The sequence below is a fragment of the Fonsecaea nubica genome, assembly GCF_001646965.1.
Source record: "Fonsecaea nubica strain CBS 269.64 chromosome Unknown Scaff19, whole genome shotgun sequence".
Taxonomy (NCBI): Eukaryota; Fungi; Ascomycota; class Eurotiomycetes; order Chaetothyriales; family Herpotrichiellaceae; genus Fonsecaea; species Fonsecaea nubica.
Genome location: NW_019173692.1, coordinates 249,054 through 268,937, shown reverse-complemented (window position 1 = coordinate 268,937; position 19,884 = coordinate 249,054). Strand labels below are relative to the sequence as shown.

The following is a 19,884-nucleotide window of genomic DNA, read 5'->3' as shown; positions in this document are numbered from 1 at the left end:
GGTGGTGAGTTTGAAGCATGAACAGCTGACCGGTGTGCATGGACTTTTACCTTGTGAAACGCAGTCTGGAGACGGGGTGCGGTGCCGCTTGGTACAGGACTCCTTTGGCTTAGGCAAGGTGTTGCCCATACCCAAGTACCTAGAGAGTAAAAGGAAGTCGGTGCAGGTGAGGGGCTCAGTTGCCGGCATCACGGCCAAAGGCATAAGGCTAAATTTAAGGCAGGCGAGAGCGGGTGGGCGCCCGGGTAGCCAATTGATGCCCATTGATCAACTTCGGCCCAGAACTCGGGCCTTGCAAGCCTGCAAGCCTGGAAGCCTGGTGGCCTCGAGGTCAAACCCCATCTCCACAAACCAACCAACAACCAACGCCGACGCCTATTCGTACTCGCATGCGTGCTTGACTCGTTGCCATCATCCATTCTCATCGGCCGCACCTCGCACCTCGCACCTCGATCTCGCACCTCAACTTCGTCGTCGTCTTCAATTTCAGCCTACCTGCGTTCAATGTTCGCTGATTCCTCCTCATCGATCATCATCAAGACACCTATCTCCTATTTCTTACACAACCCTTATTCTTCGATTGAACAGTTGACTACCTACACACGGCCGCCGTCGACGATTGAGCCTACAAGCCCGCGATGCCTAACGAGCTACAACTGAACCTACTTATACGTATCTAGAGGTTCGCCGGTATATCTACATACTACTGTCGAGTCCGTCTCGGTGTTCGAAGACGTCTCAGCATCACGACAACCTCGCATTTCGCTCCTGAGCCGGCCTACCCTGGGACTGAACCGAGCATGGTGACTGCATCTCCCTGCGCCCGACGCGAGATCCATATCGACTGTATCAGACCATGAGCGGAAGGGAACAGCGGCAAGGGTGAAGAGTCAACGTCGAAGGAACATTTACCGGGGAAAAGAGAAGGTACGCAGCACGCACATTACAATTTGCGAGCAAGAGCCAATCTGTGGACATTGAGGTTCCGAACTTCTGCACCTGGCCATAATTGCTGCTTCGCACAGCAATTTGCGTGCTTGTTGGTCATTTGCTCACTTTTGCCTGGGTTTGCGCTCTTTGCTCCGTGTTCGTTGGGCTACTCCTTTGGTCATATTGCTATTTTAGATTCGTGTTTTCTGTCCAACATACCTGAGACATGGTTGCTCAGTTGAATTGACGTGGAATCTCAGATCCGGACCAAGTCCTTGCTTTCCTATTTCTCGTCATGTCCCGTACGAACAATGATGTGGCGCCATGGGACACCAGGCCTCCGCAGTCAATGCCCCCGAAAGCCATGGCCATCTTTGGAACCGGAGGTCCCACGAATACTACAAGCCGTCAGCAGTTCTCACAATCTCGGGCGCTTCATGACATCGCTCCTTGGGACACCCAGCTTCCTGACGATGACGATATAGTGCCTTGGGAACGCGATCCCCAGGCACATATTTCAGGCACGCGGCCACTGAATTCGTCTTATTTCAACGATTCTAGCGGCCGGGATGCTCCAGGTTCGTCAAGGCGTCCGGATACTGCCAGAACAAATACATCAGATTCGCCGGATTATGATGGTGATGCAAGACGGCCGTCGATAGCTAGTGCTACAACAGTCAGCAGTACAGGTTCAAGGAGCAGCACCGCTAATGGTCGATTCCATAAAAGCTTGAAGGGTTTCTTTGGTGAAGATCCTACAGATTCCCGGAAGGGATCGACGGCAGACTTGGGAGAGTCAGTGCCACTTGCCAGTTCGTCGGACAAGCCATCACAGCGGAGTGGTTCTGTCCAGACTCAGACCACCGTTGATGATCGACCCAAGACTCCTGCTCCTCTTCCTTCTAGTGATGTTACGCCGTGGGCTTATCAAAATTTTGAAGATGTCTCAAACTTTGGTTCGGCACCGATCCGACAGGAGCAACAACAGCAGCAACAGCCGCAACACGAAACCTTACAGCCAGTTCCACCGGCCTCTACTCACAGGCGTGGTTTGCTTCATCGCCACACAAGAAGTAAAGAAGACCCACCAAAAGGCCAGCAAACCCCGGCGTCAATGCCCAAAAGGCCTTCGACAAGTCGCGAGTCATCGACGAGCAACCTGGCCTTCTACCGCAATACACCGCCAAACAGCACGCCCATGAGCTCTTCTACAACGCTCACGCGCAATGCCAGCCCAGCGCCCCAATCACGTAAGGACGCTCCGACGCAATCCGAAAAGAGATCGATATTTTCGAAACTCACGAAATCGCGTAAGGACAAACAGCCGTCCCAGCCTGAGCCGATCAAGACCACTGTCGAGCCGCCACGGCCACCAGAGGAGCACAAGAAGGGTAGAACACAGTCGACCAGAACCACCGCCTCGGATATCTCTGACAATAAAAGAGATAGAGAGACGAGCGTTGCATCGGTTGACAGCGCATCAACGATCAAAGCCACCGACCCTTCTCCAAAGCTTGATCGCACACAAACGGCGTCATCAAAGACGAGTAGGTTCACTCGTCATGGGAGACATCGTGGACCTAGCATCCAAAGTGATACCTCGGAGAAGGGCAGGGCAACAAGTGCACAGGCTCCGATGCAAGCGGGGGTCTTCAGCCTTGACACGAATTTTGATGATATGTCAGACATTATTTCTCAGCCACCAGTCCCAAAAACTCCTGGGGAAGCAGGGATCTGGACGGGAAAAGCTTCCGCGACGCCCATGTCAGAACTCTCTGCCCCGGCTTGGGATGCCCCGGATAGTTGGGCTGTTAAGGGGCAGGAAGATGAGGTGCTTGACAGCTTACCAGAAATCAACGAGGACGGCCTGCCGGCCATCCAGGAAGAGGATGGCATATCCTACTTTATGCGTGTCTTCAGAACCGATGGGACGTTTGCGACCTTGTCCATGTCTATTAATGCGACTGTGGCAGAGGTGCTTCAATCTCTTGCCAAAAAATCCGTTCTCCATGACTCTATTGAAAACTACCAACTCCTCATGCGCAAACATCAATTATCCAGACAGCTGGGGTCGGGAGAACGTCCTGTGGCCATGCAGAAAAAGCTCTTGTACCTTGCAGGGTACACAGAAAGGGACAGAGTGGAAGAGGTGGGCAGAGAGGACAACAGCTACCTCATTCGATTCACGTTCAGCCATGAGAAACAGACGGGTTACGGCAGTGGCCTTGACAAAGACCCGGCTTTCAACAAGATGCAGAAATTCAGCCATGTGGATCTCTCCGGGAAGTCGCTTGTAACAATACCGATTATCCTTTATACAAAGGCCTCAGAAATAATTTCCATCAACCTTTCACGGAACCTTGCACTCAAGGTGCCAAAGGACTTTATCACCGCCTGCATCAACCTGCGCGAGATCAAATTCACGGGCAATGAAGCGTGGCGGCTACCACCCAGCTTGGCTTGGGCGAGCCGGCTGACTGTGCTTGACGTGTCAAACAATCGGCTGGAACAATTGGAACACGCTGAACTGCACAGATTAATGGGCCTTGTGAGCTTGAAGCTGGCAAACAATAAGTTGTCGGAATTGCCGCCCAACTTTTCGTACTTTCGCCAGCTTCGCAGCCTGAACGTTTCCTCCAACAACTTTACCACATTTCCAGAAAACATATGCAGCTTGAAGTCCTTGGTCGACCTTGACATCAGCTTCAACAAGCTCTCCTCGCTCCCGAAAATCTCACAACTGACCACTCTCGAACGCCTGTGGGTCACGAACAATGATCTGAAAGGCCCCTTCAACGAGACTTTCGCAAGTCTGATCAATCTAAAGGAGATCGATGCAAGGTTCAACGCAATTACCAACATCGACAATGTAACAGGTCTTCCGAATCTCGAACAGTTACTTGTCGGTCACAACAACATCACGACATTCAAAGGCTCATTTCCGAAGTTGCGAGTATTGGTCCTGGATCACTGCCCGATCACGTCGTTCGAGCTGGATCAGCCTGTGCCTACGCTGTCTAGCCTTAATATTGCTTCAGCGAAACTGGTCGAGTTCAAGGAAACCATGTTCGACCACATGCCAAACTTGCAAAAGCTGAACCTGGACAAGAACCACCTTTCGAATATGTCTTCTCAGATCGGACGGCTGACCAAACTTGAGTTCTTGAGCATGGCCAAAAACCCGCTGAACATAGTTCCTCCGTCCATTGGCAATCTCGCGGAGCTCAAATTTCTGAACCTCAGGGAGTGCAATGTCAAGAGCCTCCCTCCTGAGATCTGGTACTGCAGGAAACTGGAGACACTGAACCTTTCCTCAAATGTGTTGGAGACCTTTCCCAAGCAGAACGCGGCTCCGCCTCCAAGTGAGCCCAAAGACTACACACCTACAGCCACTCCAGGCCTGTCAACTTCTCCCAGCTTCGACGATCTGGGCAAGCTTGAAGACTTCCAGGCCCGCCGACCGAGCCAGGCGTCATCGGGTATGATGAGTATCGGTAGCTCCCCAGGCGCACGGAAGAATTCCGTCGTTTCCTTGAGTGCTCATCGAAAGCAATCCGTGATCTCAAGAACAAATACGGAGTATTCGATGTCAACTGCAACTCGGAAGGATTCCAACATATCACAAGCTCGACTACACAATACATTTGCCGGATCACTGCGGTACCTGTACTTGGCTGACAACCGCCTTGAAGACGACGTCTTCCGGGAACTCGTCCTCTTGCCAGAGCTCCGCGTTCTCAACCTATCATACAACGAACTAGATGACTTCCCCCAGGGCGTGTTGCGACGCTGGCCTCAAATGAGTGAGCTCTATCTTTCAGGAAATGAGCTCACATCTCTACCTTCCGATGACCTCGAAGAGAGTAGTAATCTGAGAATATTGCATTTGAACGCAAACCGTTTCCAAGTTCTTCCGGCCGAGCTCTGCAATGTGCACAAACTGTCAACCCTCGATGTCGGGAGCAACTCACTGAAGTACAACGTCTCAAACTGGCCGTACGACTGGAACTGGAACCGCAACACGAATCTCAAGTACTTGAACTTCTCCGCCAACAAGCGCCTAGAAATCAAGCCTGCTGCGCACCAGAACCAGTCACATTTCCATTCAATGAACCGCATTGACACTACGGACCTTACAAGCTTCAATACTCTGAAGTACCTCCGCGTGCTGGGTCTTATGGATGTGACACTGTTGACGAACACGATTCCGGATGATAACGAAGATCGCCGTGTACGAACCTCGGCATCCGTCGTTGGAGCATTGATGTATGGTATGGCAGATACTCTGGGCAAGAACGAGCATCTGTCAACCTTGGATCTCCTGAAACCGAATTTTCGAGGCCAAGATAGCGAGATACTCATTGGGATGTTCGACGGCCAGACCATGTCGAGCGGCGGTTCCAGGATTGCCAAGTATTTGCACGAGAACTTCTCGGCAGTCTTCTATGACGAGCTGAAAAAGGCGGAGAATCTGAAGGACACTCCGATAGATGCCCTAAGACGAACTTTCCTGACAATCAACAAGGACATGGCCAATTTTGCGAGCAGCAACTTCGACACGAAGGAGCACAGGTTGGCTAATGGTCACCGGGGTTCGACTGTTGCAAACATCCTGGGTCCCGATGATTTGAGTTCAGGGGGGGTGGCGGCAGTCTTGTATATCAGTGGACAGGAACTGCACGTCGCGAATGTGGGTGATATTGAGGCCATTCTCATCCAATCCAATGGGCAGCATCGGCAATTGACGAGAAAGCACGACCCAGCTGAGCCTGGTGAACGGGAACGGATTAGGGAGGCCGGAGGGTATGTCTCTAGGCAAGGCAGACTCAACGATGTCCTCGAAGTGAGCCGAGCATTTGGCTACTACAGCCACATGCCGTCAGTCATCGCCGCGCCACACACGTTCAAATGCCAGATTACCGAATCGGACGAGCTCATCGTCGTGGCCACGAAAGAATTTTGGGATTACGTTACGGTGGATGTCGCTGTCGACGCGGCTCGAGCCGAGAAGAACGATCTCATGCTTGCTGCTCAGAAACTAAGGGATCTCGCAATGGCGTTTGGTGCGAGAGACAAGATCATGGTCATGGTCCTCGGAATTTCCGACCTGAGAAAGAGAGGCAATCATCGTTTCCGCGGGACCAGTCTGTCGATGGCGAAGGAGATGGGTCTCGACGAAGGGGCTATATTTCCAAGTTCCAGGAAAGCTCGGCGGAAGGGAGAGACACTCGTTGGCGACTCTCGGCTTGCTCGACTCGAAGAGCCGGAACCACCAGTGGGCGATGTTGCGATATGCTTCACTGACATCAAGAATTCAACGGCATTATGGGAAATCCTTCCAGTGCCCATGAGATCGGCGATAATGATGCACAACGAGCTCATGCGGCGACAGCTTCGTATCATTGGTGGTTATGAAGTCAAGACGGAAGGCGATGCATTCATGGTGTCGTTTCCCACCGTGACATCAGCGCTGCTTTGGTGTTTCAGCTGTCAGAGTCACCTTCTGGAATTGCCCTGGCCCCAGGAGATTCTGGAGACGGTTCATTGCCAGGAAAAGTTGGACTCGGAGCAGAACACCATCTACCGTGGGCTGTCAGTCAGAATGGGAATGCACTGGGGGCGGCCCGTGTGTGAGCAGGATCCGATCACTCGAAGGATGGATTACTTCGGTCCCATGGTCAATAAAGCTGCCAGAGTCTCCGCTGTGGCCGACGGCGGACAGATTACTGTGAGCAGCGACTTTATCGCTGAGGTTCAAAGGACACTGGAAAGCTATGCAGACGACGACCGGCGAGATTCTGTCGGCTCAGAGGATACTGTCAATGACGATCCGTTGTCGGTCCAGATTCGCCGCGAGCTCCGTCAACTGAGCAGCCAAGGTTTTGAGGTCAAGGATCTTGGAGAGAAGAAGCTGAAGGGCCTCGAAAATCCCGAATACATCTACCTGATGTATCCTCACTCGTTGGCGAGTCGGCTGGAAATACCGCCTGGTGCGGAGCAGAAAGTCCAGCTGGGAGGCGAGTCGCCTTCCACGGGCGACGACAAAGGCCAACCGGGCACTCTCGGCAAAGATAGCCAACTGAAGGATCTGCAGCTGGACGAGGTCTGGAAACTCTGGGACATTGCTCTGCGCCTGGAGATGTTGTGCAGCTGCCTAGAGGCTCCGGAGCGGTCAGCCGGACTGCACAAGCCTGAATTGAGTCTGCTCACCCGAATGAAAGAACGGGGCGGCGTCCAAACAGATGGGTTCATGATGAACCTTCTGGAACACCAGGTGACGCGAGTCGAGGTAAGCAGGATAGCTCATTCTATCGTCTGTCTGTGCGGGAGACAAGCTAACATTTGGTAGGCATGTGCAACGACGCTGCAACTTCGACACATGTACCAGCCTTTCCAGAAGGGAGTCAGTCTCTTTGATCAGGCCAAGCCAATCAGCGAGATTCTGCGCGAGATTTCGACAGTCCTCGCCGAAGTCAAAGAAGAGCGCAACCAGATTCATACTCCCGACACTGGAGAAGAAACCGACTCGGAATGAGGCTGGGGGGATCGCCTCATTCGATAATGACGACGATGATGTCTACAAGGTGGAGACACTGACTCCGGCACGCGATATTCACACCGCTCGAGACTCTAATTGTCGGCTACACATCGACGAATGAGACGTACAACCAGGGAGCTCATAGCTCGGTAATTGATGCTTCCAAGGCATGGAAGGATCTGCTATTAGTATTGGGAGGGCATTGGGATGGAAGTTATGAACACAACAAAATCATCGGCACTTTGCAATTTAGGCATGGTGCCTAATCTAGGGCGGCTGGGATGGGAACTGCTGTTTGATGAGGGTTTTCATACAAGAACCAGGGAGGGGGCATTTGGGAAGGGATGAACGCCGTTACGAACACTCTGAAATGCGTTGTCGAGCGTCTGGAAGTTTTCTTTCTTTTTTGGTTTGGGTCCCCTATGCACATAACATATTACTTGTGTACTTGAGAGAAAAGGGAACGGGTGTTCGGGATATGCTATCCTCTGGAAATATGGCTTCTTTTTATGGTCCAGCAGTTGGTTCGGTCGCTGTCGATGGTGTTGAGAGTGAGAGGAGCAACACGGAGGGTTTGAGATCAGCTTTGAGGGCGGCTGAAGAAGCGATCAGCAGGGGACGGACAGCACAGGACGGTACAGGTACAGGTACAGGGCAGGACAATAGGGCAGAGACAGCACAGCGGAGAGCAGAGCTACAGCTTTTCAAAGAGACGACTATGACTTTGTTTCTCTCCCGCCTTGGTTTGTTTCATGTTTGTGGCCACCACGTTTATCGCAGCCGTGATACAGCATGCCATGCCATACATATTATACGGTCTCTGTAAACCAGATGGGTTTCTCATGCCGCCGCGCTTGCGGTTCTCGACCACAATCCAACAAGACCAGCACTTGATATCAAACTCCTCCTCTTCCTCCAGCCTCATCCTACAGCCACAATTGGGAGACGTGGGGCTGAATTCCTGTGGAGTGACGGTACAGCCCATATACGAGGTACATGATCGGCGTCTGCTATGACCGCATTACTATCTAGACGTCAGGATCGCAAGTTTGGATGCGGATGGTAAATGGCTGATCGACTACATTTCTCCGAGCATTACTCCGACTACCATGGCGGCATGGCTGCATGGTACGTAGACAGGAACAAGATGTTAGTACTACTACCTCCTTCATCATCCTTTGAGATTTCCGAGAAAAGACAGAGTATTCTTTCCAAATGAAACACTATCACTTTGAAAGCAAGCCAGTGGCTCATGCCGATGCCCTCGTTTCGGGACCTCATTACCGCTTCACCGTCCTCACCGACCGTCTGATCAGGTACGAATGGTCTTATGACGGCAAATTCGAAGATCGAGCATCGACTTTTGCCATCAACCGTGAGTTTCCCGTGCCCAAGTTCCAGGTGGTCGACAGGTCAGATGAACTCGAGATCATCAACGATCATTTCCACCTGAGCTACGACAAGAAGCGGTTCAGCGCGAGTGGACTGTTGTGCAGCTTCTCGGCCAAGGTCACTCTCTGGGGAGCACAATGGCGGTTCGGTGCTCAACCCAGCCATGGCAGACAGGAGAACCTGGGCGGAACGGCACGGACATTGGATGAGGTCGACGGGCGATGTGACATGGGCAACGGCGTGCTGTCGAGGTTTGGTTATGCCGCCCTTGACGACAGCAAGTCGATGCTGTTTGATGGCCAGGGCTTCGTGGCTGGTCGACGACCTGGTGACCGGATTGATGGATATCTCTTCTGCCACGGTCACGATTACAAGGGCGCAATCAGAGACTTCTACGCCGTCAGCGGCAAACAACCCTTACTGCCCCGCTGGGCGCTCGGGAATTGGTGGTCGAGATACTACAAGTACCGTCAGGACGAGTACATTGGCCTGATGGACCAATTCAAGAGCAAAGAGGTTCCCTTGTCAGTCGCCGTGGTCGATATGGATTGGCACATGGTGGATGATCCTCGTGTCCCCCATGCTGGATGGACGGGTTATACCTGGGACAAGAAGCTGTTCCCCGATCCCGCGACGTTTGGACGAGAGATTCACCGTCGGAATCTGAAAATCACCCTCAACGACCACCCGCACTCGGGCATCCATGCGCATGAAGATTCGTATGAGGACATGGCCAAGTTCCTGGGCCACGACACCGCTCAGAAGAATCCTATTCTGTTTGATCCGACGACTCCCAAGTTCATGGAAGCATATCTGGGGATTCTGCACCGGAGTATAGAGAAGATTGCCTGTGACTTCTGGTGGATTGACTGGCAACAGGGCTCTCATACCAAGGTGCCAGGAATCGACCCGTTGTGGCTGCTCAATCATTTCCATTTCCTCGACAACGCCCTGGACGGCAAACGCCCACTCATTTTCTCGCGATATGCCGGCCCTGGCAGCCATCGCTATCCCGTCGGCTTCTCGGCGGACACGGTGACCACATGGGCCTCGCTGGAGTTTCAGCCCGAGTTCACCGCCACGGCGTCCAACATCGGGTACGGCTGGTGGAGTCACGACATTGGCGGCCACTTCCACGGGAAACGCGACGACGAGCTGGTCACGCGCTGGGTGCAGTTTGGCGTCTTCAGCCCTATCATGCGTCTGCATTCCTCCAACTCGAGGTGGACGTCCAAGGAGCCCTGGCTGTATCGGGAGGAGAGCGAACATGTCATCGAGACGTTCATGCGCCTTCGACACCGCATGATCCCCTACCTCTACACGTGCAACGTCCGCGCCTCGACTCAAGACGAGCCACTCATGCAGCCCATGTACTGGCTCTTCCCCGAGCGCGGCGAGGCCTACCAGGTGCCGAACCAGTACTTCTTTGGTTCGGAGCTCATGGTGGCGCCGATCGTGAAGCCACGAGACCGGCGGACGAACCTGGCGTGCGTCAAGGCCTGGTTGCCGCCCATGCACCGCCACGTGGACATCTTCACGGGAACCGTCTACGACGGGAATAGGGAACTCAACATGTACCGCCCGCTGCATCAAATCCCCGTGTTGGCGCACGAGGGCAGCATCATCCCCCTGGACGCAAACCGGACGCCCGGCAACGGTGGGATCAACCCAGAGCACTTTGAGGTTCTGGTGGTGATTGGCCGCGATGGACAGACGTCCGTCCTCGAGGATTCGGCTGACGACGACAACTCGGATCAAGCCAAGAAAGAGGCTCCTCCTCGGACCGCAGGGGGCGAGCGCAGTTCCCTGATTCGGTGGCACCAGGCCAAGGGTGAACTCACGGCCCACGTCACGCATGGGCGGACGTGGAGCTTCCGCTTCCTCGCGGTCACTGAGGCGCCCAAGGATCTCAAAGTCACGGTCTGCGGTCAAGACCGCACCCGGGACACGGACGTCTCCATCTCAAAGTTCCCCGACACGCCCTCGATGCTCGTGCACATCCCTTCTCCTACAAGACCTCCCCCAGCCGCGCGCACGGACACGTACACCATCACCGTGTCTCTCTCCGGCGAACGCGGCGGCGGCGGCGGCGGCGACCCGCAACTGAGCGTGCTGGACCACAAGCCGCGCATCGAGAAGCTGCTGCTCGACTACCAGACCGAGTTCGACGTCAAGGACAAGATCTGGAGCATCGTCGACGACAGGGTCAGCGCCATCAACGTCAAGATGGGCAAGTTGATGAGTCTCGGCATCGACGAGTCCTTGACCGGGCCGGTGGCAGAGTTGATCTTGAGTGATGTCCGAGGCATGCATTTGTGACGAAGTCAGTGAGTTAGTGATGGAGTGAGTGAGGACGAGCTTGAACTTGTAAGGTGGATTGCTGGTGCGGAGGGAGTGAGTTACACGGTGTGTCAGAATGTCAGAGTCATGGTCTGTTGTTGAGGTATTCAAAAAAGAGATGTGGAGGGAGAGAGAGAAAATAAGAGCATATCAGAGATAAAAGAGAGAGGTAAAAGCATAGCAAAGATATAAGAGATAGACAGACAAGGGATAATCTGTGGGTGATACTCCGATACAAAAAGAAGGGAGCAGGTTGACAGAGCTTTACGTGGACAGTGTGCGCATATGTGCTTGATACTCTACCTATGCTTCAAAGCAACAATGCCTTTTTGCAAGCATCTCCTAAACGTCAAGACTGGTAAAGTCAGCCAATAGGATCTCTCGCGACTCAAGTAGTATGTGTGACAAGGTGAGATGATAGATACAGAAGACTTTCTAAAAAGATTCTTCTTTTTTTTCTTCGTCTGAATCGTCTCTCCGAGGGTGGACAGGAAGCCTTTTCAAGAAACCTCACTCTTGCTCGGGGAGCGGATTCACAATTTACTCTCGCGGCCGAACGTCGGAAACACCTTGGCCTCCAACCACTCGCCAATCAGGCGGTTGCAGTCCTCGGGCTTCTCCCACAGCGCCCAGTGGCCGGCGTCGACGTCCCGGCGGGTCAGGCGCGGGATGCGCTCGCCCATCTTGGCGGCCATGAAGGGCTTGAGGGCCTGGTCCTTTGTGCTCAGGACGAACAGGACCTCCTGGCGCAGCTGGGTGTCGCGCTCGGCCTGGCGGGGGTCCTTGCGCCCGTTGTCGTAGAAGTCGCGCCACTCGTTCATGTAGTTGACCTCGCGCGTGCGGTACCAGTTGAGCGGGCCGTGGACGCCGTGCCGCGCGTACTCGTCGACGTAGTAGTCGAGCTCGTCCGGGGTGAGGAGCCGCGTCGTGCCCATCCGCCGCTGCCGCGCCAGGTCGAGCCCCTTGTGCGCGTCAAAGGCCACCTCGCGCGTGTCCGCCGTGCGCCCGCCGTACATGTTGACCAGGAACTGGCGGATCTCGTCCTTGGACCGCACCGCCTCCTCGATCTCCCCCGACACAAAGTGCTCCTGGTACCCGAAGTTGGGCAGCCGCTTCTGCACCAGGATCCCCAGCGGCTCGTAGCTGGCGTTGGGCGGCGAGTAGGGCGTGCAGATGCTGAACACCGCCGCGATCAGGTCCGGGTAGTGCTGCGCCACCCGGTACACGATCGACCCGCCCCAGTCGTGCCCGCCCAGGATGATCTTGCTCAGTCCCATCTGCCGGCACAGCTCGGCCAGGTCGTCGGCCGCCCGTCGGAAGCTGTAGTCCTGCAGTGTCCACTTGGGCGCGTCAGTCCGTCCGTAGCCCATCGAGTCCGGCGCCACCACGTCGAGCCCGAGCTTGGTGAAGAAGGGAATCTGGTAGCGCCACCCCATGCTGATGTCGGGGAAGCCGTGGATCAGGAAGACGGTGCCCCGTTTCGGCACCGACCCCGACGCCGGGCTGAACAGGTAGCCGTATGTCCTCCCGTTCAGAAACGCCGAGCGGAAAGAGACGCGCGGGTCATTCTTGACTTTGATCTTGTCGACTTTGGATTGTTGTTCGAAGGCCATGCTGGAGGTTGCCCACACGTGCGGTGTGTTTGGAGATGCTCGTATTTGTGGGGCTTTGTCCCTTCACCTGTGTCTTTATCCAAATATTGATGTGATTATATACACACCTCCGACCCTGGCTCGGTTGACCCAATGCTGGACTTGCTCCGTCTAGACGGATCTGGACGTTGGCCCTCGGTTCACGGTCCAATTGCAAAACTTCCCCTCACTTTCAATAGTCAAGGATGTTGACTCGTGCTATTTCCCTGCCAATTGATGACTTATCAAGAGGAGAGAAGATGATGAGAGCTGAGTTGACATAAATATGCTGTTTACCTTCTGTTGCTCTGGGTGTAAGCATGTCTGCCCTACTAGTTGGTTTAGAGCAATCAGCCGAGGCTTAAATGTCGGCACGTGACTAGATGCTCCAGGTACATCTTTTGCGGGGGAGCTTGGCATCCTGGAAGCTGCCGAGTGGTCCACTGATGCCGCTGTTTATCCGGATGACTAATTCTGGCTTGGCAATTACCGTGTTCAATAAGTCTCACCTCAACATCTTGGTCGAATGAAAGCAACTTGGGGGAAAGACGAACCGTGTATTACTCTGCCCAACCTACCTTATCGCAAGGCGCATTGGGAAGGAGTAGAAAGCGTTCCCATCCTGTGCCTTTGCGGGAATATTATCTGACCTGGCCGCGCTGCCGCGTCAGGAATGTCAGCCCCTGAGATAAGAAGTTATGGCGTGATGCAGGCCCCGAATGAGCAAGTCCAATCATCTCTCTACTGGCCACATCGCCGTGACGCGACCGACCCGCGGACTGATGCGATACATCCGATCAAATACTATATTGACATGTCGACATACGTCCCAGCGTGTCAAGTTTGTCAGCACGGGGCTGCCTGTGCAGTAGCATGTTTCGCCCTCTGCTGGTTTGTACAATCCCAGCCTTCCTTTATATGCCGCTGCGCTGTGGTCGTCTTGTCGTTCAGGTCAGCCTGAAGAGCGCCGTTCGTCACTCGTGAATTTGTTTGGTTTATGGCTCCCGAGATGCAGGACCTCGAAACGTCACCTCTCTTATCCCCCAACCCCGAGCAGGGCTCGGTGCACGATTCGGAGAGCCTCGTGTCGACTACAGCAAAGGATGAGAGAAATATTGACAACGATGTGCTGCCAGAGACATCGACGGCGGGGAGGAACATTGGTTGGGGCAGCGCCTACATCCTCGTCATTTCTCGAGTCATCGGATCAGGCATCTTCGCCATGCCTGGAACCATTGTCCAGAATGTAGGCAGTCCTGGCCTAGCTCTGGTCCTGTGGGTTATTGGAGCCATCGTTGCGTGGGCTGGATTAGCCATCGACATGGAGTATGGATGCATGCTTCCACGCTCAGGCGGAGTAAAAGTGTATCTGGAATATACCTTTCGCAAACCACGGTTCCTCACATCGACTTTGGTTGCTGTTCAGGCTGTCCTCCTCGGGTTCACGGCAAGCAACTGTATCGTCTTTGCAAAATACACCATTTTTGCCGCCGGCGCCACTCCCAACGACCTGAATACCAAATTACTCGCAGTCGGACTACTGACCTGGATCACCATCGTGCACAGCTGTTTCTACAAGACAGGAATCTGGATTCAGAATGTCCTCGGTTGGGTCAAGGTTGGGCTGATCGTGTTCATGATCCTGACTGGATTATTCGTGGTTTTATTTCGGCCTCATACCTCACCCAGCAGCATCCCGGACCCTGCCTCGGCCACAGCATGGGATGACCTGTGGACTGGCTCCGATTGGGCGTGGAATACCTTGTCGACGGCATTTTTCAAGATTCTCTACTCATATGCAGGGCTCAGCAACGTCAACAATGTCCTCAACGAGGTAAAGAATCCTGTGCGAACTCTCAAAACGGTCGGTCCCGCTGCGCTGTTGACGGCTTGTACGATGTATGTGCTTGTCAACGTTGCATACCTCTCGGTGGTGCCACTCGAGGAGGTCAAGCGCAGCAGAGAGCTCATAGCAGCTCTTTTCTTCGAGCGAGTCTTTGGGGCTGGCTTTGGCAACAAGTTCCTTCCTCTTGCCATCGCTCTCAGCGCTGTAGGGAATGTCATGGTGGTCACCTTTAGCCTGGTACGTATCCTCTCCACCGAGCTATGAACGTCCTAACGATTTGCCAGGCTCGAGTCAATCAGGAAGTTGCCCGGCAAGGGTTTCTTCCTTTTTCAGAGATCCTGGCTTCTTCCAAACCCTTTGGTGCTCCCCTTGGTGGTCTCATTGTCCACTACGTGCCATCTGTGTTGGTCATTGTCCTCCCGCCTTCTGCTACGGTGTACGCTTTCATCGCAGATGTCGAAGGCTACGCCGGACAGTTTTTCGCGCTTGCTGTTGGTGCTGGCTTGATCATTCTCCGCACCAAGAAGCCCGATCTCCGGCGACCATTCAAAGCTTGGATTCCGGCTGTATGGTTCAGAATCATCCTGTCTGTGGCGTTGATTGGTGCTCCGCTGTTCCCCTCCAGCAAAGGCGCTTCAGATGTCAATTTCTTCTATGCTACATATGCCTTGGTTGGGATTGCAATGTAAGCAGCTTCTATACCCCAAAACGCCATTTACTGACCATATCTACAGTCTTGTTTTCGGACTCGTCTATTGGTTTGTGTGGACCATTGCATTACCTCACTATAGAGGCTATAGGCTGGAGGAAGAAACGGACGTGCTCGGTGACGGGACAACAATCACGAAACTCGTCCGCAAGGAATTATAATCAGTGCACTGTATTGATAAGCATACGGGACGCCGATCGGAAGATCATGAAACAAATCACTCTGAATACTTCGCTTCACTGAACATAAGACTGTGAACGCATGAGCAATTGGAGGCACATCATCCAATGGCATAGATGCCCATTCGCCTCGGGTATTGGTAAACACACGTTCTGGATGGCTTACCCCACACTCCATCTGAGCATCGCGTGTATAGAACCCGGGATGGCGTGCTATCTGACAAATCAGGAAATACTGTGGCCTGGACCATAAGTACAGGGTGCCCTTCACTTGTCGGCACAGCTCCGAGAACTATTCAGCAAGCGAAAGAGACAACAATGGCATCAGCAGCAGTTCAACAACCCGGCGGTCACTCGACCTCGTTCGAACCTTTGACGGCACAACTGAAGAGTACTTCGGTGCCTCAACAGGAGAAACACCATGTCCATACCCAGTTGAACTATCACAAGGATTCTGAGGATGGAAGCCCACCGCCTCCAACTTATGTTGGCAAGCCAGAGACGTACGAAAGACCAATCCAACCAGTCGACGTTACGGTACATGACATTCGAGGCGAGGAAAGCAACTATACGCTTGACAAGAGTGGCTTTGAGATTTACCGTCACACGAGTGTCGAAAAGGACTTTCTTGATGATGACCAGATCAAGGCACAATACTACCCGGAGGTCGAACAGTTGTTGAAGGATGCGTGAGTGATACCCTAGAGTCTACCACCCCTGACCTTGTAGCTGACAATGGCTGGTTGGTAGCACTGGGGCCTCTCGTGTTTTGATCTTTGACCACACGATCCGTCGAGCCTATCAGGACGAACGAGGAAATCCCACTACACCTCCTCTTCGCGGGCCCGTGAACCGCGTCCACATCGATCAGAGCTACAGCGCCGCCAAGTCGCGGGTTCCATTCCACCTCCCCGACGAGGCCGAAGCCTTGCTCAAGACCCGCTACCAGATCATCAACGTCTGGCGACCGATCAAGACCATCCTCAAGGACCCCCTCGCCGTCGCTGAGGCCCACTCGGTGCCAGACTCGGACCTGATCGGCGTCGGTCTCATCTACCACAACCGCAAGGGCGAGACCTACACGGTGCGACCCAACCCGGAGCACAAGTGGCACTACCTGTACGGCCAGACACCGGAGGAGGTGCTCTTGATCAAGTGCTTCGACTCAAAGTTGGACGGACGAGCCAGGAGAGTGCCACACACTGCGTTTGTGAACCCGGAGACGGTCAATGAATACCCACGAGAGTCGATCGAGGTGCGATGTTTGGTCTTCCATGAGGATCAGACCGCTGAATAACCGGAGAAGTTGGGGGAATATATGTCAGCCAGTCAGATCTACCTCCAGTACTGATGTGAAACTATATGATTAGCAATATATCTCCACCGTACCAGCGATAGTCTGATCCGTATCTGTCTAATGGTCAAACGTTAACTTGTAACTGTCATCCACTCTGAAAGTTCAATTCCCCAATGATGCCGTTTTGCCGTTGACATTTCAATCCGTCGGGGGTTTGCCTCGGTTTTTGCTACCCAAATCCTCCACCACGACCAAACGATCGACATGTCCACTTATTTGATATACTGATACTGGGGTGACTTGGTGCAGTTGTACGACAAGTACGACGGCGCCACTTGGATTTGTCTGCCAAGCCTGCGCCACGAGGCGGAGTCAGTCACATGACCGCGCTTAACTGCATCAGGCCCCAGAGAATGATGCGTTGACCCCCCAGCCACAGTCTTGGTGGCCACGATCCCTCCCTCGCTCCCCTCCTCTCCCCTCCCCCTCTACTACTTGTAGCCAAGGCATCAACCAACTTGCCAAACTGCGCCCCCCCGCCGTTGTGGAGTGATTTTACAAGCATTCGCCCATTCCCGTCCGTTTATCAAACGCGCTTTTTCCGCCGGTGCACCTTCTCTCCAACGTGCTGCGTCATACTTAGATTCTCGCACGGTGATTCTGCCTTGGCTCTGCCCTTTGGTCTTCCCTTTGTCACGGCCCGCATTTCTCTTGAACGGAAAAAGGGGGGTTGTTTTGGGAAGGGGGCCCTAAAACTAATATATTATTTATCTCCGAGCTCAAAAGGCAAACCTGCTTGGCTTCTTCCTCATCGTTCCCTTTTCCTGCGATATCACACCAGTAATCAAAGCGAACCTCTTCTCTTTCCATTTTTATCTGCCTATTCTCGGCGCAAACTCAGTCGAGGCAGTCGAGATCACAAGTCTCCTAATCCGATCTCTACATACACGGCGCAAATGTCATACGGCCCCCCTCAGGGTCAACCTCCGTACGGAGGATATCCTCCTCAAGGACAGGGCTATGGCCACCCTCCACAGCACGGCGGATATCCTCCTCCCCAGGGCGGCTTTCCCCCTCAACAGGGCGGTTATGGCGCTCCACCACAACAACATTTCGGTGGTCCACAGCACGGCGGTTGGGGTCCTCCTCCCGGAGGCCCTTTCCCAGGTCAATATGGCGGACCTCCACCTCCACAGGGGGGCTACGGCGCTCCTCCCCCTGGCGGCTTTCCCCCACAACAATACCAGCAATATGGCGCTCCTCCCGCGCAGCCCTCGCCCGGTTACGTCCTCGGCGCGCAAGCGCAAGGTGATGCGTCGCGCGACGCGGAAGCACTGCGTAGCGCAATGAAAGGCTTCGGCACGGACGAGAGAGCGCTGATCCAGATTCTGTCAAAACCAGATCCCTTACAGATGGCACTGCTGAGAAATACCTACAATCAGCGCTTCCATCGCGACCTGGAGAGAGATATCAAGTCAGAAACATCAAAGTATTTCCGGGACGGGCTGGTCGCGCTTGTCCAGGGCCCGCTCATGCACGACGTACACAGTGTCCACGGGGCGATCAAAGGGCTAGGGACGAAGGAGTCGGTGCTGAACGACGTTTTGCTGGGTCGATCGAATGCCGACATGCGCGCCATCAAGCAGGCGTACCAGCAGACGTACAGAAATACCCTCGAAGCAGACGTCAAGGGGGATCTATCGATGAAGACAGAGAGGTTGTTCGAGTTGGTCATGTCGGCTACGCGAAATGAGGAGTCCACCCCTGTTATCCCCGCGGAGCTCGAGCGTGATTGCTCGGAGCTACACCGCGCCATGGACGCCCGCGTGGGCACCGACCAGCTCACCGTGTGCACTATTCTGGCGAGACGCTCCGATGGCCAGATCCGCGCCATTGCACAGCATTGGCACCAGATGTACCGTTCGTCCCTCGAAAAGGTGATTGAGTCCGAATTCTCGGGACACATGAAGGACGCACTGGTCTTGATGGTCCGGAGGGCGAGTGACCGCGCCATGTCCGACGCCGTGCAGCTGGAAGATGCTATGGCGGGGCCGGGCACCAAGGATGTTTTGCTCGTTCAACGGGTGGTCCGGGCGCATTGGGACAAGGTGCATTTGGACCAGGTCAAGCGGGCCTACTCGCACCGATACAAGAAGGATCTGATCCAGAGGGTGAAGGGTGAGATCCATTTTGACAAGTATTACGAAGGGCTAATGGTTGCTCTCTTGTCTTGATGGAATGACGGGATTGCCAATGTTTCAAGTGTTTTTGGTTTACACAGGGACCGACTCTGGGTTTTGAGGTTCAGCATGGGTGGCTGCTTATGATCAGACTTTAACACATTCCTCCAGGCAATGAGTGACTAGGACGGGTATGAACTACTAGCCATTGGTTGTCTCGCGACAACTACTTTCTGCATCTTGGACAGAAGGTCAAATAGGACAATGCTATCAATATCTTTGACATTATAACTTGGCATTCGTTGCTTTGGCTAACCGCACTCTTGTATTCGAGTTACGCCGTTCCTCTTTTGCAAAGCATCCCTCTTCTCTTGTGTTCAATGTTCCGGAAAGGAGCCACGCGATGCTGGAGTGGTCCGCGCATTGACTTGATATTCTTTGCGATCGGTGCCTTGTTAGAGAGATGACTGGGACGTGCGATGACACATATATCATCAGACGAAGAGGAGAGGAGAGGAGAGGAGAGTATGGTGGGTAATACTCAATGGGGGAAAACCTGAGATTGAAACATAAAGCAAGTCTCGCAGGACAGGGAATTGCCAAGGCCCGCAGTTGTCGGCCGCGTCTCTTGGACCCAGACCAGAGCACCACTAATCTTTATTCAACCTCTACACACAACCTCCATAGTTACAAGACGTTGTACTCCGTATCTCGTATCCTCTTCACATCTTGATCGCCGTCGCGTCAAGAAGCTGTTTTGGGAAGCCAGCGTCGGGGTGGGCTCTTCCACGATGCCTAAATCAGGCGAGCAGGTTCTGGAAATGTCCGCAGATCAAGATCTG

The 19,884-nt window shown here is 53.8% G+C and overlaps 6 protein-coding genes across 6 annotated transcripts; 5 read left to right on the top strand and 1 right to left on the bottom strand.

The window, feature by feature from the left end:
• Positions 1–1,225: 1,225 nt before the first annotated feature.
• Positions 1,226–7,465, top strand: AYO20_03914 (hypothetical protein; the record flags this gene model as incomplete). Its single annotated transcript, XM_022642213.1, has 2 exons — positions 1,226–7,219; positions 7,280–7,465. The coding sequence occupies 2 exons, from the start codon at positions 1,226–1,228 to the stop codon at positions 7,463–7,465; spliced, it is 6,180 nt and encodes a 2,059-aa protein (XP_022501870.1).
• Positions 7,466–8,683: 1,218 nt separating this feature from the next.
• On the top strand, positions 8,684–11,179 carry AYO20_03913 (hypothetical protein; the record flags this gene model as incomplete). The annotated part of the gene is made up of 1 exon (XM_022642212.1): positions 8,684–11,179. One exon carries the CDS (start codon positions 8,684–8,686, stop codon positions 11,177–11,179), a length of 2,496 nt encoding a protein of 831 aa, XP_022501869.1.
• A 554-nt stretch (positions 11,180–11,733) lies between these two features.
• On the bottom strand, positions 11,734–12,813 carry AYO20_03912 (hypothetical protein; the record flags this gene model as incomplete). Its single annotated transcript, XM_022642211.1, has 1 exon — positions 11,734–12,813. The coding sequence occupies one exon, from the start codon at positions 12,811–12,813 to the stop codon at positions 11,734–11,736; it is 1,080 nt and encodes a 359-aa protein (XP_022501868.1).
• A 1,015-nt stretch (positions 12,814–13,828) lies between these two features.
• On the top strand, positions 13,829–15,547 carry AYO20_03911 (hypothetical protein; the record flags this gene model as incomplete). The annotated part of the gene is made up of 3 exons (XM_022642210.1): positions 13,829–14,914; positions 14,962–15,362; positions 15,412–15,547. 3 exons carry the CDS (start codon positions 13,829–13,831, stop codon positions 15,545–15,547), a joined length of 1,623 nt encoding a protein of 540 aa, XP_022501867.1.
• Positions 15,548–15,883: 336 nt separating this feature from the next.
• AYO20_03910 (hypothetical protein) lies at positions 15,884–16,862 on the top strand (the record flags this gene model as incomplete). Its single annotated transcript, XM_022642209.1, has 2 exons — positions 15,884–16,254; positions 16,316–16,862. 2 exons carry the CDS (start codon positions 15,884–15,886, stop codon positions 16,860–16,862), a joined length of 918 nt encoding a protein of 305 aa, XP_022501866.1.
• Positions 16,863–17,818: 956 nt separating this feature from the next.
• On the top strand, positions 17,819–19,096 carry AYO20_03909 (hypothetical protein; the record flags this gene model as incomplete). Its single annotated transcript, XM_022642208.1, has 1 exon — positions 17,819–19,096. The coding sequence occupies one exon, from the start codon at positions 17,819–17,821 to the stop codon at positions 19,094–19,096; it is 1,278 nt and encodes a 425-aa protein (XP_022501865.1).
• Positions 19,097–19,884: the final 788 nt, after the last annotated feature.